At 39.8% G+C, this 16,779-nt stretch overlaps 2 protein-coding genes across 2 annotated transcripts in view; one reads left to right on the top strand and one right to left on the bottom strand.

Annotated features, from left to right (window-relative positions):
• adam22 (ADAM metallopeptidase domain 22) overlaps positions 1-16,779 on the bottom strand; it is a gene marked incomplete in the record, with an annotated part of 60,524 nt that overhangs the window by 8,976 nt on the left and 34,769 nt on the right. The window contains 16 exon segments of the mRNA XM_035672334.1: positions 97-216; positions 310-415; positions 568-631; positions 730-780; positions 1,198-1,278; positions 1,589-1,681; positions 2,020-2,091; positions 2,175-2,274; positions 5,880-5,931; positions 6,036-6,126; positions 6,250-6,334; positions 6,427-6,593; positions 7,826-7,897; positions 8,985-9,059; positions 9,645-9,721; positions 9,920-9,986. Coding sequence (XP_035528227.1) covers positions 97-216; positions 310-415; positions 568-631; positions 730-780; positions 1,198-1,278; positions 1,589-1,681; positions 2,020-2,091; positions 2,175-2,274; positions 5,880-5,931; positions 6,036-6,126; positions 6,250-6,334; positions 6,427-6,593; positions 7,826-7,897; positions 8,985-9,059; positions 9,645-9,721; positions 9,920-9,986 — 1,373 coding nt within the window.
• cldn12 (claudin 12) lies at positions 10,523-14,269 on the top strand. Its single transcript, XM_035672335.1, has 3 exons — positions 10,523-10,629; positions 11,817-12,074; positions 12,171-14,269. Exons 2-3 carry the CDS (start codon positions 11,856-11,858, stop codon positions 12,981-12,983), a joined length of 1,032 nt encoding a protein of 343 aa, XP_035528228.1. The 5' UTR covers positions 10,523-10,629; positions 11,817-11,855; the 3' UTR covers positions 12,984-14,269.

Below are 16,779 nucleotides of genomic sequence, written 5' to 3'. Positions count from 1 at the left end.
AAAACTAGCCCTGAGGTGAAATATATACGTCACCAACAGGCTGTTGGTTTGGGTTTTGAGGATTTCAAAAAGCGTTTTTTTCTCCATGATGTGTACCTGCAGTCAAGAGAAGCACTGTGTCGGGCCACTGAGAACGAGGTCAGCCCTCCCTGCAGCTCTCCCAGTCGCGGGGAAGGTGAGATGTTGGAGCACAGCAGGTACCCACAATGAACATCCCTGAAATACAAAGATGCAACCAACGATCAGGGGGAGCTAAATAAGATGATGGCAGGGCACAGGGTTTCGGTTGACAAAACAGGACTGGCTCACTGTTTGTTACACTGGATCCAGGTGTCCTTGTCCTTCCCACAGTTTCCTTTCTCTGTCCCTTCGATGTTTAACTTCTCGTAACAGAACTTGTCGGCCGCTGTTGCCTCTGATGGAGACAAAATAAAACACAATGAACATTAAGACCTACATGTTGGGGAATTCATCTCTACCACAGATATTTAATCCTCAACATGTTTTTATAGATATTTTAGATTTGTCATTATAAAATTGATTGGCAAATATGAATATTACACTTACTCTCTCCCCAAATGTATTTGCACTGTCTGTCTTTGGTTTTGCACCTTCCATTAAAACAGCGACCCTGTGGAGAGAAATAGAGTGTCAAAGAATGTCACCTGTCCAGAGGTAAAGTCTTGTCTTTCTTAAAAGAAAGTAATAACCATTTGTCAAACATCTCACCTGGTCTTTTTCACAAGTATAGCCATCCATCTTGTGGACATTTGGTGGACACTGCAAAAAAGACAGAACACCTCAGAGAAACTGTGAGGGTTGCTGGAAAATCTGGAAATTTGGAGACTAGTTTCCAGTCATGGAAACCTGGAAATTGATTTAAAAATTGACCAAACATCCTGGAAATAATCTACATTGTCCTGGAAATTTCTAATTGTATTTTAGCCTGTGTTAAATTAATGTTACGGTTAGAGGAAAAATTAATTCAGAAAGTGAAAAAAACGACTATGTTGAGAACAGGCAAATGTGTGTCCCCTAAACATCGACCATCTATGGCCGACTACTGTTTGTGAGCAAGCCACTGTCCTCTACTGTCAACTCCTGGGAAATTATTTCTTAAAAAGAGTGGGAACCCTGTACTGTGTATGAGCCAATATTAAGTTTACGTTTTCTCCAGCGTGGGAAGCTCATGCTCACCTGGCTGGAGATTCCTGTGCAGTTTTCCGGGATGTCACAGTCATTCACAGCATCTCTGCACACAACTCCCATAAACTCCATCTGTAGCAGAATAAAATAGAGATCAAACAGACTCCATCTATGACACATCTGTGCACCCATCCACAACTCAACATTTTTTGTATTGAGTGTTAAAAGGCTGTTAAGGATTGTTAAGAGGTCATTTTTGTTTAAGTATGCTTAGTAAAAAAAGTAGCTAAAACTAGTATAAAATCAAAGTCAATCCAAGTGGAACTGGTCACTTTAAGACCAAAAAAGGTAGACTCCAAAGGACCTCCTTCAGCCTGGTGCCATGAGAAGCATGTACTTCTGTTTTACCCGAGACAACACTCCAGCAGAGGATGAAAGGTACCTGGCAGCTGTTGCAGCAGAGACCGTTGCTACACTTGGAGCCTTGGGTGAGGGTGCACTTGTCACAGCAGGCCTCCCCCTCCTTGGCACACTCCTAAAAGAAAAAACAGAAACAGAAACAGTTGTCCTTTGATTTGATGCAAGTTGTTTCTGTCTGTTATGTAACTCATCAGAGAGTATAATCTATTTAAACAGAGGTCTCTCTGGACAAACTCTATGATAATGCAATAACTGGTAACACTGTGTATGCAAGGCCTTGATTTCATGACTTTAAATTACCTCTTATTAGACAACGTCTGACACAGCAGACAGTTTTGTTGTAGGGTAATTAGCTCATCAATTTGACCCTGGATGATTATCAAGTTACCCCTTTAGGATAGTGCATCTCCATGTTAGCATCCATCCAGTCTCATCTACAGTGCTGAAACTTACCGCTGGGCTGCCACAGTCACACTCTTCCCCAGGCTCCACAAAGCCATTTCCACACACTGGAGGGTCCAACAGCTGAGGGGGGCAAAATTAACATTAAAACTACTAAGGAGAGACATGTATATATACAGTGTGTACATGTGTGTAGTGTGACGAACCTTCAGAGGTTTGTTGAACAGACAGGCCCCTCCACCGCTGTTTAGAAAGTTATGGTACTCCTCCACGTTGCAGTCGGAGAATCTCTTGGGCAGGTAGAAACTGTTCAACACAACCGCAGCATTTTATCCCGTTACCGTGAATACAATACACACAGAACATGCTCAGATAATACTGGAAGAGAGGAGGGCTTGCTCCCAAAAAACACATTACAGGACAAAACCAAGAACTGATGTGGAAAAAGAAATATGTTTTCAAAATTTACTTTGCATACCTCACACATTTGATTTCTGTGCTACAGACAAAGCCATAGCAGGTTTATGTTTCTTATATATCATGAATAATTCTGGTTTTACCACAGGTTTACCATACTCACAGTTCAGAGGAGATCCTTACTATAACATGGAGGTAGGTAAACAGTAGAGCTAATATTGCGAGGATCACAGGGGGATTTGTGTAGGATGTAAATGAATTCTACAGTAAGATGCATTTATGAATTTGTCTTGGAAATGAACTTGAATACTGTGGATGATTCACTTTTGAACAGTTATTGCATTATCATGTAGATACTGTGTCACTACGGTCACATGAATATTAACAAAAATTTCACAAGATGTTCAAAGAATAGAAATCAAGCTGCCCGGACGACACGATCAATTCTTAAATGCTCCATGGCGCTTCAATTAACTTAAAGTAAAAATATAAAACACAGCTTGATGATACATTCAGCTGGAGCCCAATCAACATCTGAAGTATTTGAACAAATCGATTAAAATCAAAGGTCCTGTGTTCATTCTGATGCTTTTAACGACATCGACCAAAACCTGAGCAGCATTTTAAATGTTATTATGTTCAGGCTTAATGCTGATTATGCTGCTTGCATATGTTTAATTAGAGTGCCTCTGGTAGTGTGGCTCATCAGGGCTGGCACAGGAGACAATGCAATAACAGACAGACGCAGTGAGAGCCAGGGGCTGTGAGAGGTCGTCATTATTTGATATGAAATGTGACTAAATGAAGCCACCTACAGGGATAATGGTTGTATAAGGAGCCAGTAATGACGCTTGGATGATGGATGAAGTACACTACAATATTTCAGGTAGATTTTCTAAACTAATCAGGTTTCAAGTCCAGACTACCACGGAGGACCTTCAATCTTTGATTGCTAAATTTCTGCCAGTGTTTAATCTTGTCAAAATCTTGTAGTGTGTATCGCCCTTTTAAACAGTAATAAGGGGGTGAAACAGAGATGAAGCGTGCTTGAATGATTCACTGGTCACCAGAAGAGGTACAATCGTTACCATGTGGATTAATATTATCATTGTTCAGCCGCAAAATATGTATTCCAAAAGATTAAAACACAAATACTATTCATACTATTATACTATGTTACATTATAATACTATTTTTGTGTAGATTGTGTCTCATGTATCCATAAAAAGCTTTACTAACACCTTCAATTATTTCTTTCTTTCTTCCGTCATTCATTCATTCATTCATTCATTCATTCATTTATTCATTCATTCATAGTCAGACTATCATCACCTAGTGGTGATTAGGATGCATAGCAGCGTCTGAAACGTTCACTTGTCTCTGCATTACTGCTGTCTTTGACTTGTCTGTATGCCCTTGTTACAGTATATTTTAGACTTTTTTAATTTATTAGATCAGAATTTTTTTTTTTTTAAATATTATAATTCAGGGTTGTTCTTGTTTCTTTGTGGCAAAAATCCATTATTTCACAAGAAGGAAATAAAAATATAATAAACTGTAAAACGCATATATAAACACTCCTATATCCTAACTCGACCAAAACGCAAGTTCAATATTTTCTTTTTTCTAAGGACTGTTATGCCGATAGTAAGTGCTGCCACACACACTGCATATGAATAAACACATTAACAGAAAAATACACACACACACACACACACACAGAGTAGCTAAACCTTGTGAACAATGTAAAATTGTTAGTAGTAGTAGTAGTTAGGTTAATCAAACATGCAGGTGTTGAGGGATAAAAAGAAACGTCCACCAGTGGACATGACTGAGGTTGGCTCATTGAATACAAGCGTCTGAAATACCATTGACTTTATTTTAGAGAATACAGATCTGGGCCAGGTCCATTCATGGGTGACAGGCTCATAACAGCACAAAGTCACCTATCCTCTGTCATGTGACCACACGACATTAAAGCAGGTTTACTATTGAAACCCAATAGAGCAGAATCTGGACAGGGAGTGTTAGAGAGGGAGTGTACTGTTGTTACAGGGAAATGAGGTTGACAAATATTGTCCTAAGGTGAGAATGACATTGCAGACTGTATCAATCGGTTAGACATGAACAAAAAGAACTGATGAAAAGGCCTGACAAAAGGCAGGAGGGAGAAGGAGCCTATCAATAATTAGACTAGTCAAATTAATTACATTTGTTGGTTGATCAGTCGGTGACATCAGCCAAAAACTAAAGAATACACATAAAATTGTACAAAGTGATTATGAAAAATACAGCCAGTGTATAATAAAGCGACACCAAACCGTATTTGTTCATATCATTTGAATAACAAAGTGAAGCTGGGGCCACAGCGCCTGTAGTGCTGTTGGATGATATGGGAAAGGTTGTGATGACTGACAACCCCTCCAAGGCAGCCAGTTGGTTCAAAACAGCACAGGCAACGTTCTAGCCAAGCTTCTGCTCACCTGCTGTCCCATTCGGGATAGAGGGGGAACGCGAGAAGTATTTAAGAAGAGGGGTATATTCACACACATACACACATCGCAGACACAACACACAGTCACATCCGTGTGCTCATAGTGGCACAATGCCAAGCTTTTAAAGTATAAACACTGCAGATGTACACAAAGACATTTTAAGACAGACACTGTCATGATTTCTGCATGAAACTGAAAACACAAAAACACACACAGACTGATTCATCACCTAGTTTCTAATCTTAGCAAGCAGCAGATTATATAACACATTACTGCTGAAAGAATCCCAATCAAGTTATATAAACGAGCCCTATGGAAGACAAACACAGGCTGACATCTAGTGGTGAATTATCAAACTACAATAACACTGCAGTGGATGGAAATATTGTCAGCAGCATGTTTACACTGATAAATAGATTAATATTTTGATGACATTTTAGACAACTATATAATTTGTCTATAAAAAGTTACACTTGTTGCTAATGGGTGATGCACTACTGTGTGTAACTCTGTATTCTGTGTCCTGTTTGCATATGTTGTATTTGTGACCTGCCAAGGGACGAAAGATGAAAATTAGCTTTAAGCTAACTCTGGTACAATACATTAAATGGTAACATTTACGTGTAATATTGTAAATAAAATAAACCTGCATATACATTTAGGTTATTTATAAAATGTAATTAACCCTTAACTGCTTTGAGATACATAGGAAATACATTCTAGTTCAAAGTATAAACACAAATAGTCAATGTGAGTTTTAAGATTACAGGTTGAGACTGTAAACTTTTAACTACTTATATGTCCAATCTCATTAAACTCTTGGTAACAATACCCATAGGTTTGAAAGAGATTGTGATGTTAGCATTAAAGTACAGCATTGTATCCAACGTTCTGATGACATCTTTTCACATGGACAGTGTTTCAGGGAAATGTTGTCTGTCTCAGTTGTGATTTTAAGGTTATGATTTGATGAGGAAACATACTGTAAAAGTAACTTACCCAACATCATCCATAATGCAACCCGACCAACGATCATCACACTTGCACTCGCCTGGAGAAGAAGAAAAAAACCCATTGCATAGAAAGGAGGCTTTATTAATGACTGTGTGCTAGAAAAGCACAAAATAAAGGACTAATTAAGGTTTAACTGTGTACCATTGAGGATCCGCTTCTTGTCAGAGAAGATGCCAATGTTCTGTCCAAGAGACTGAGCAAGGGTTATGGACATTTCATCGGTTTTCCCATACTGAAGAAGAGACAGACAGACAGACAGACAGACAGACAGACAGTATAGATTAGTAGTATAGATAGATAGTTGTACGATAGTTTTGGGAAATTACTAATTATTCCTTTGTGATTCAAGACTCACCTCATTGACTCCCCCTCCTTTAGTCAGGGAGCAAACTCCTCCCATATAGGAAGCTCCTCCCCAGCTGCTGTGAAAACGATTCCCTCTGATAGGAAAAGAAAGTTATGTGTTTAATTTAAAAAAAAGACACTGGAGCACAGAACACACAAGAAAATCTTTTTAAACGTTCAGACTTACGAGAAGAGGTGAACAGAGTCACATTTCTCCTTGATGAAGTCTTTCCGATACTTCATGAACTCCCTCAGCGTCACCATGGGGTCGTCGTCGATGTTGAACTTGTTGTCAGCTGACCACGTTTCCATGGCAACTAGCACAATGCGGGTATTAAGCTGTTCCTTGAAGATCTGGGGAATTAAATGATATCTAACCTCAGTATGTTATCTGTTGAAAGTCATAAAGCTTGTGTAACTGAAAGTGGCAAAGATAACAAATGACACATCCTGATCGATATTTAAACTGGCAAGCTTCATATTCATCAACATCTCCAGCTGTTGGTTGTGAGAGCACCAGTCAAACAGTCAGTGTGATCAATATGATCCTGCCACCAGACAGCAGCACATTACAGGTGGCTAGACGGAGTCAACAAGGGCAACAGTCTGAAGGACGTAGAGGAAGCAAACTGTATGGCAAACATTATTGTTTGCTTTCATAAGATAGAAATCCATTTAGGGTACCGAGCCAGATAAATACAAGAGAAGAGGAAAAGAGGACAAGAGCAAAGCTTCTTTGTTTAAGCTGAATGTCAATAGTCCCGAGACAAAGCTGGCAGAGCAGAGAGGAAGTGGTCAGTGGTATGTGGATGGTTCTATCCCAGTCCAGCCTCTACAACCTCACCCTATCTGCTCCACCTCGGTCCGGCACATTAAGAGTGGTCCTAACCCTGGTCGGTGCCTCGCTGCATTCAGGGATCTAAAGGGGTGGCATGGAGGTTGCAGCAGCCATTCCTAAAAAGTGCCTGTCTGCTCTTTGGTTTGGAAAAGGGACCATATTTGTGAATACAAACAAGAACATGTTTTACTGACCATAATCTACAAAATGTTACTCTTATTAACTTTGTCTGTATATTTATAGGTCCTATAGCTTATTAGCAATTGCTGTGATATTTAACATATCTGACCGTGGCAGCATGGCATACACTGGGGAAAAAAGTAACTATACTCGCACATGGAAATCAATGTATACTTCCCAAACAGAGTCTGCTTCATATGATCCCCTTCAAGGGCACAACAGAAAGCATGACCTTTCTCCATCTTCACCATCCTATCAGCTTACAGACATGACCCTGCAGCAGGTCAGATTTCAGTAGCACAGCACACAGATGTTGCTACAAATACCGAAACATTCAAATATCTGCCTCAGTGCTGTTAGGATACCACTGCTGTTTGAGTCCTCTGAAACCTGAAAACTCATGACTGGCTGGTTAATGGCTGCTCGCTGCATATTATGGGCCAGGAGAGGTTTTAAATGTAGAGACTGAGGTTGGTTAAATGAGAAATCAGTACAATGTGCGCTCAGCTCCAATACCTGGGAGTGCTTGTGGCAAGCTTTCCAAGAAGAGGATCAATACAATTCTTACCATGTCAGCCATATTGACCACTGACTTAGCATAGTTATTCGTGTGCCCAACGGAAAGCCGATGCTTCTTGTACTGAAGAGAGAGACAGAGAGAGAGATACAGAAAGGGATGGAGAGGAGACAAACAGAAGTGGGATTTTACAATCTGGAACAAATTCATTTTAAACCATTTAAATGTATAAAAGGAGCCGGTGCCACAATTTGTGTCCCAGTAGATTTTTAGTCAGGCCTATTTGGATAAAAATTGTCTGTTTTACGCACAATAAAGGGAGTATTTGGTGTGCCTCAAGAGTGCAAGCACTTACAGTACTTCATTTATAGTGCTGACTCTCTCTGCATCCTGTACTCCCAGCTATTTAAAGGATAAGGCTGGTGATATTATATATTGTTTTTACTGTCAACAAATCCCATGACAAGACCTAAAACAAACATAAGTTGATCTTCATCCGTTATCACCTAAGTTTGATATTGGCAACTCCTCTGTGTCATAGGAAAAACTTCATATTTGTACCTGTTTTTAAACATTTACATCTTCAGTAGCGCCACACAGGTTAAAGACATTTGGAAAGTATTGAATATTGATTTTTTTTTTATTTCGGTCTTTTCAGGAGATCTGAAAAATACTGAATTGCACCAGCATTTTACTTCAAATGTAGATATGTGTAATATAATTTATGGATCTGTGAGTGTCCTGAGCCAAATGGCGCCCAGCCCATAATGGCTAACAAGATGCCAGACAGCAACAACAAACAGGATGGCCACACGACGATTCATAATGTACAGAAATGTGCTATTGTGCATTTTCTATAAATATATCCTAAACAGACAACCAAAAGAAATCAGGATTCTTTAACATAATGTATTCCTAAAGTCACTGTACACAGAGGCAATGACGCACAAACTGTATATATATAAAATCATAAAATAAGGTGAATGTTAACAAGATGAAATCCTTTTTGAGCAAATGTACAGCTTTAGCCGTACATCACTGTCAGGACGGATAAATCAACAGTCTTTCTTTTTAAAGTGCAGGCACAGGTAACATAAACACAATTTTGGCTTCAGAGTAATAAATATATAAGAGGGTTACTATTTTATCATGTTACACTATAGAGTCTAACATGTACATCAATACCATATGTACCCAGTTAAAAGCTTACCATTAAATGGTCATTGATCACCATCAACTCAATGTACTTCGTCTCATCTTCTACACTGTGTGACACATGTGGAGCCTGAGAAGAAACAACATAGTTTTATCATTAAAGGGATAGACAGACACCCTTTTCTCTGTTTTCCTCAACATCAAGGACAATTTCAGAACAGCACACACAGCAAACACGAAGATCAACTCATGTCTCATGCAGCACCAAGAAAGGATAAGAAAAGAAATGACAAATCAATAAAGATGAACTTTGCAAAGCTAAACCAGGTTTGTCTGTTTTCCAAATAAAGATGAGAGCAGCTCTGAGGGCTGAGAGACATCAGCTGCAGACATCTGACTGTGTCTGAGAAAAGATGAGGCTGGAAACAGCATCTACACTCAAGGTAAATATTTCATGAAAAAGAAGAAGACTGAGAGGTGCAGAGCTGTTGTGTGGGAGGAAAGTGAGGAAACAGTGCTCTCTCTCTTCAGCTCAGTGAATTAACATAGAACATACAGGCAGGAAACAGCGTAATCAGGTTTGAACAAACGGCATCCAGAGTATAATTATATCTCTGTCTTGCACAAACAAACATACATACAAAGAAGTCAACTTCAGCATCCATTGGCTAATAATGATGATTTCCCCACAAATATGCCTGCAGATGAGTCATACCTGTCTCTTTTTTCTCCTGTGAACAATTTTTGACCCGGGGAATGGAGGGCTGGGAAAAGGTGGCTCTGGAAGATCACCTAGGAAACAGAAACAGTAATTGTTGTCAGTGTTCATGTATGGTAGCTATCCATAACAGTCAAACATGCATGAAATACATACATATACATGACAATTTATTTTAATTAATTTATTATTATTACACTATGTGTTACAAAATATCTTAGATATTTAACAATACATTAATTTCCTCCTCATGTCTTCAGTCATCATCTTACCATTGAGGAAATCACTAAGTCCCTCTTGCCCTGCAGATTTGTAGATCATGTGAATGCGGACATCTCCCTGAAAGACACCAAAAGAGGAATTCAGTCACAGATCACAGCCAAGAGTCAAGTTCACGTGAGGTGTATGTCCTTTTTTGATCTGTATTGAGGCCCTTTATGTTGATTGGGGAGTCAAAGCCCTTTCAAATCTGCACTTACATCTGTCAAACTGCTCAAACTCAAAGCAAAGGAGATAAAAGGAGCACCTGAGAGAATTGTTTCACAGATAATTGGACAAAAACACATAATATCAAACAGATGCTATGAAAACAAACAACAAAGATGGTTTGGACAGAATATTATTTACCTGTGACTACCTGATTCAGTAGTACAGTCAAAGACAGACTAAGTTACATGTTTTGTAAATGCAAACTATTTTAATATGTTTTTAATCTATTTCTGGACAATATTTTTTTAAGTTCAACATTTTAACGACTTTAACCATATACATATATACATGTATATTATGTCTATGACTTTAACCACCTGTGAGACAACGCAGAGGGCGGAAACACCCTCCACTTCCTGTTTACGCTCCTGTTATTGTACTTCAGTGATAACGCTTTGGTTCGGTTTGGTTCGGGCCCAAGAGTGTAAAGGAGCACCAGGCTGAAATGCCACCGTCTTCGATCTAAACACGACTGAACTGCTGTAGAAATAAGGTATTGTCGTGTATTTTTATTGTAGTTTTCGTGGCTGAGTTCATATTGAGGAATACTTCTAGCATCAGCTAACGTTAGCTTTGACTAATGTAACCGATTCACGTTGGCGTTAAATGCTGGTTGGTCAGCCCACACTCCCAACCCCGGTCCCTTTTCACGTTTTAGCGAACAAAACTGTTGATAGATGCAACTATTGATTAGGTTACATGTGTTTTACAGTCAGGACAACCGGCTAAAAAAAGTTCTAGCTAAGTTAGCTCCAGGCTAACAAAGCTAAGGCTAGCTGTCAAGCTGTTGAACTGGTAGCTTCATAAATATTATTATTTATTATTGTTATTACTCGGTTAATGTTATGGTGTAACGTTAATCACGAAGTTGTTTTTAAGTATAGTATCTGGTGATTTATGGGAAAGGTTTTTACATGTGTAAATCAATATGAAAACATTCTGGGACTACACTTAAATAATCAGGTAACACAAAAAAAAAACTTCTTAACAATAAAATAAATGTGAGTTTGGACTTAAATAAACAAATCAGTTGTACTTATAAAACTCTATAAACCAGCTCACCTTTAGCGTTGAACTACGGTATATTATAAAACAGCCTGAACAACTGATGCTTCACTTTATTCATGGGAAGACGCGAGATAGTTTCTGTCTGTTTCTGAATACAACAAAATGCAGATGCATCTATGCATGACGACATGAAAGCGGATGAGTTTCTCAAGATAAAGTTCCCACACAGCCGCGGTCAGTCTCTGCTGGACGCTGTCACAGAAGCCCAAAGCATCTAATTCAATAGCTTATTGTTCAGCTGTACAGTCTGTGTAATGCACTGCAGTTAAGACACGCTTACCCTGCAAGCTCAGCCCCGAGTCATTCCCACTTTGTTTGCTAATGAAATGAGAGCATTGTTTCTCGGGGACAGCAGATATTGGGTCAACTACGCTGTGGTGAGTAGGAATACAGGGGGGTTGCCCATAGCTAGGTCAGTCTGTGGCACAGTTAGCTTACTTCAGTAGTAATGGGGCCATTCGGAGAAACTTGTATAACCGTGCCTTTTTCCTACCATCAGGAGTGTGAACTGAAAAATGATTTATGATAGTCACATTATGGCCCCGTCGCTGTCCACTGCACTGACCAGCCACTTCTCTCTATCTGATTTCCTCTCTTCATGTGTTACAACAGGAACTCTCCCCGTGGCCTCAGTTCCTGTCTGCACCCACCATGTCGTGCCGGGACATCCATGCCACCAACGCTTTTGCCTTGATCATTGCCATTGTGTCTGTGGGAGGGATTGCGGTGGCAGCGGTAATCCCGCAGTGGCGTGTGACCAGACTCGTCACCTTCAATCGTAATGCCAAGAATATCAGCGTGTATGATGGGCTGTGGGCTAAATGTGTAAAACAGGATGGCTATTCAGGATGTTACTACTATGATTCAGAGGTATTTCTTTGATAAATTTCCTCTCCTCTGTTTTTGCTTCTTTTCTTTTCTATCCCAAACTGTCCTAACAGAAATGATGTCCTCTCATATTTCCAGTGGTACTCTAAAGTTGACCAGCTGGATCTGCGGCTCCTGCAGTTCTGTCTGCCTACAGGCCTGCTGCTCGGCTCTCTGGCCTTGCTGCTGTGCATGTCGGGCATGTGCAAGACCTGCTGCTGCTCAGACAAGCCAGAACCGGACATTAAGACCATCAGATTCCTGGTCAACAGTGCAGGCTGTCACCTGGTGGCTGGGATGTTCCTGTTCCTCGGCGGCGCTATCGCCATCGCACCGTCAGTGTGGTTCCTGTTCCGCACTAAGGAATTGAACATGAGATATGACAACATTTTCTCTGATGGCTTTGCTGTGTATGTATCTATTGGCTGCTCTGGAGGACTAATGCTGGCTTCCCTGCTGATGTTCATGTGGTACTGTATGTGTAAAAAGTTGCCTTCGCCCTTCTGGTTGCCCCTGCCCTCCATGCCTACTTCGTTGTCCACACAGCCTCTAACTGCCAACGGATATCCTCCTTCCCCAGTTTATGGTCCTCAGCCCTTCCTACAGCAGACCTATCCTCCCACCGTGATTGACGCCCAGCCGTATATGCCTGCCCAGGGCTACGCGCAAAGCGTGGTCGCCCCTGCACCGCCCCAGGTCTACATGTCTCAGATTTCTGCTCCAGAGGGGTATGGTTCAGAGGTGGGAGGAACTCAGGCCTACAGCTACGCTCCCTCGCAGAGTTACGCTCCCTCGCAGAGCTACGCTCCCTCCCAGGCCTACGCGTCCAGCTACGCAGGCCACCGCTACTCCTCCCGCTCACGGATGTCTGCCATAGAGATCGACATTCCCGTGCTGACTCAGGGACAGTAAGTGAAGAGGAGTCGACATCGTCAGAACACTGAAGGCTTCTGGTCCATGTACCCCCATGAAGTTCACTACTGATAAAAACTAATATAGTATGAAAGATGGAAGTTACTACAATGAGAGCTATTTACAGTCCCTAGAGTGATAGTCTTCAGCCAGTCAGTCCAGGTCTGTAGATTGCTGATTATAGAAGATGAGAACGAGGAGGAACTATATGAAGGATGGAATTTTCTTTAAAATGAAGATCACTAAAGCATTTGTGCAAACAGCACTGTAAATGCCAAGTATTTTTGAAAAGGGAAGAAAATAGGTATTGAGTAAGGTATATAGGTATATAGTGAAAGACACCTCAACAAAAAAATGCTTTTTTTTTTTTTTTTTTTAACTATTTTACTGGCAAAGTAGAAGCCCTTAAACAATAGCTCCTAACTTGCTCAAGTGGCCAATGGACCAACCTACGAGCTACAAGCAAATAGTTACTAGCATTTGGTTTAATGTAATTTTTCACTCTTTACTTTAGATTAAAGAAGCCCTTGTGCTGTCTGCAAAGCTAGTGGCAGCTGGTCAGCAAAATTATATTTTTCTGTTACATTTGTTAGACATATTACAGTGATACTCAAATCACGTGAATTTTGCTTGTGTAAAGCTTAAACTATGGAGGTCTTCTGTTATCACTACTAAACATAACACTGATTCAACTCTAAATGCTGTGGTTCCGAATGGACAAATACTAACTGAATCACCTGTTTGTGTCTGTTGTCTAACATGAATTGTTATTATATTGTTGTAATGTCACAGTGCCCTGTGAAGAGCAGCCGTTAATATTTTAATGCACTAATTATGTGAATACTGTGCCAGTTTACATTGCCTTTGTTCACTGACTTTGTTAGCTTGAGTATAACATATTACTTAATCATTTATTATAACATTGTATAAGTGTTAATGTCAAAAAAGGAGGCGCTAAAGAATTTGTTAATGTTGAAAACACTAAGAAACAACAGAGAAGAGAGTCCTGTCTGTCCTGTATCTGCACTCAACATGTCAGCTGATTGATCGGATGATTAATACTTAGCTAGAAGTAAAATAATACTGTAATGTTTTCAGTGATGGTAAGCCAAATTTAACTTACAGTTTAATTCTTGCCTTTTGTATGTTTTGCAGAATGAGCACTGATCAACATTTTTTCAAATTCTAACGTGTTCATGTAATTCTACAATGTTGAGGTCGATTATGTTGTCAAATGTTTTTCTACGCTGTCTTTTTTTTATTATTAAAACACAAATCACAATGTATCTGTGTGTGCTGGGATAGAAACGGCAAAACCAATTTCACTACCAATTTTAAAGTATGTAAAATGTGTAATTGCAACAAAAATAGACACAATCAATCTCATTTATACTGGGAAAGAACATTGTTAGTGATTTGTCCGTCCTCACCCGCCAGGCACAAAACACTAAGAGATGAAACTGAACAACATTTTAAGCAGACTGAAATACAAACTGGGAAAGAGAAACAGCTCATATCTACTCCGGTGATGGTTTCAGCGGGTTATGTCCACATTTGCAGTTCATAAATTGATAAATTGTTTGAGAAAATCAATGGCTTATGAGGTTCTGGTTTCCCAGAAATATGTCATCATTAAATGTTATAGTTCCTTGATTGAAGGATATTGAAGTTGCTCACTGCCAGACTCCACCAGTGATGCCGACGCTACATTTACAGCGCTTGGTTGGTATCCTTTTGGTTTGTTTTACATTTGCATCAAGCTGCCTTTAGGTGACTTAAAGTACAAGTTAATACAAGATTCATAAAAGCTGTGTTATGTTTTACAGGTGTTAATGCTCTCCTGTATATGCAGCCTACAACATAGCTGCATGTCTTCATTCTCACATTGTAATAAATCATATTCTTGTGTAGGTTTATGATACATTTGTTCAGCTGTTAGCCTTGACTAGTGACTATTAGTAGTATTCAAGCTGTGGACCTAATCAGAACCTGTATTTCATAATAAGCGGACACACAAGGTGTTTTAAGTAATATTTGGCAAATAGTTGCTTCACCAAGAAAGTAGTTTGCACAGCACCGACAACTTACCTATCTCCAGTAGTTACACTAATCTAAACTGACACCATCATCATATCGTCACACTGATGACTACGCTACTGAATGTAGTGCCAAAATCTACAGTAATGTGGAAGAAATGTGCAACTAACAATTACTTTCATTTTATAATTCATAATTATTTTCTTATTATGAAATAGCCATCGCAGAGGTTGCTGCTTGGGCCCTAATTTTCCATAAAATTTGTAATCAGTAACTGACTACATTGTGAAGTAATCTGACCAGATTACAGTGTACAATGTTTGTTTTGTCCCACCGACAATCCAAAACCCAAATATATTAAATTTACAATGATGTAAACAGAAGAAAATCACCAAACATTATATTGGAGAAGCTAGATCCAGATAGTGGAATTGGTAAATGACTTAAATGATGAATCGGTTATCAAACCTGCTGGTTAATGTTCTGTTGCTGGACCAGTCATTTATGCACTGTAATATATGACAACAATACTGCTTTGCACTTTAGAAGCAACTCTAAGAATATAAACTCATCAACATTTGCCCCCAACTCTGATCCACTCCAGAGAGAAACCAGAGCCAATTAAGAATAGTGAGCACTCTATTAAAACAAATCTTTTAGCACTCCAGTGTTTTGTCTAATCTTTGATGTAGTCCTAGTGGACTTGACATCTGAATTAACAGCCACCAGCCTAAACTGCGGCCGTCATAAATGAACTCCTTTGATGTGACGCTGTCATGTTGACTGAGTTTTAGCAGCTGATGATTAATAAGACAATAATTAAAAGAAGTGTATCTATATGACATTGCTGCTTTAATATTATTAGCAGTACAATCCATTATTATCAGAGCAGCTACTCCTGAATTAACTGTTCAAATCAAGCATTTTGTTGACCAGTGTCTTCTTTGTTCCCCAGACCATCACTTCCAGCATATAGACTCGTCAGGGACTGTGTAGGGATGGAGATTTAGGGCCTACACGCAGATGGCTTTCATATGTTGTGCGACAAAGAGATGGGGGGCGGAGCCTGGGTTGCCAAGGGAGATGATACCTCAGACACAGACTGCTGGCTAATGAATATAAAGCAGGGAGGGGTAACACGCTTTTCAGTCTGGCTTTCTCTCTCTGTATGTGTAAATGAACTGGTCCAGGTTTAGTAACATGAAGTTGGCTTCAGGCCACAGGGAGACCCCCTTCATTTTAATCCCATCAACTCCAACTCACACTGCGCTTCATTCCCAGCTTGTGCTAGTATAAAAGATCCTCCTCTTGGCACCTAATGCAAACACCCCCACCCTACAACCTGCCACCACCCCCATCAACAGACCCCATCCTTCATCCTTCAACTCCCCACCCCCTATTCCTCAGTTATGCTCCAAACCTCTCCTCATCTTGGATCTGAGGACTGCAGCTGTAAAAACACAAACCGGTTATGAACTGCACATGATAGAAGGTTTGGGAATATTTTACATTCTAAAAACCAAGAGCTATAAAAGAGAAAAAACTTTGAATTCTCACATTTGAGAAGCTGGAATCAGAAAATGTAATTTTTAGCCATATGAAGGGCAAACTTGTTCCACCGCTTTGGTCCAGACTAAAATTTCAACGACTATTAGAAAGCTTTAGGTGAAAATTGAATTGAAAATGATTTGATGATCCTTTAAAGGTCCAGGGTGTAATCTTCACCACTAGATGCCTGCCACTAAATCCTCCACACTGG

This window comes from Morone saxatilis, unplaced genomic scaffold (assembly GCF_004916995.1).
Source record: "Morone saxatilis isolate NCDOM2014 unplaced genomic scaffold, NCSU_SB_2.0 Contig24, whole genome shotgun sequence".
In the NCBI taxonomy this organism is placed as follows: domain Eukaryota; kingdom Metazoa; phylum Chordata; class Actinopteri; family Moronidae; genus Morone; species Morone saxatilis.
The sequence above is the reverse complement of the archived record's forward strand: the minus strand, read 5'-3'. Positions and strand labels throughout refer to the sequence as shown.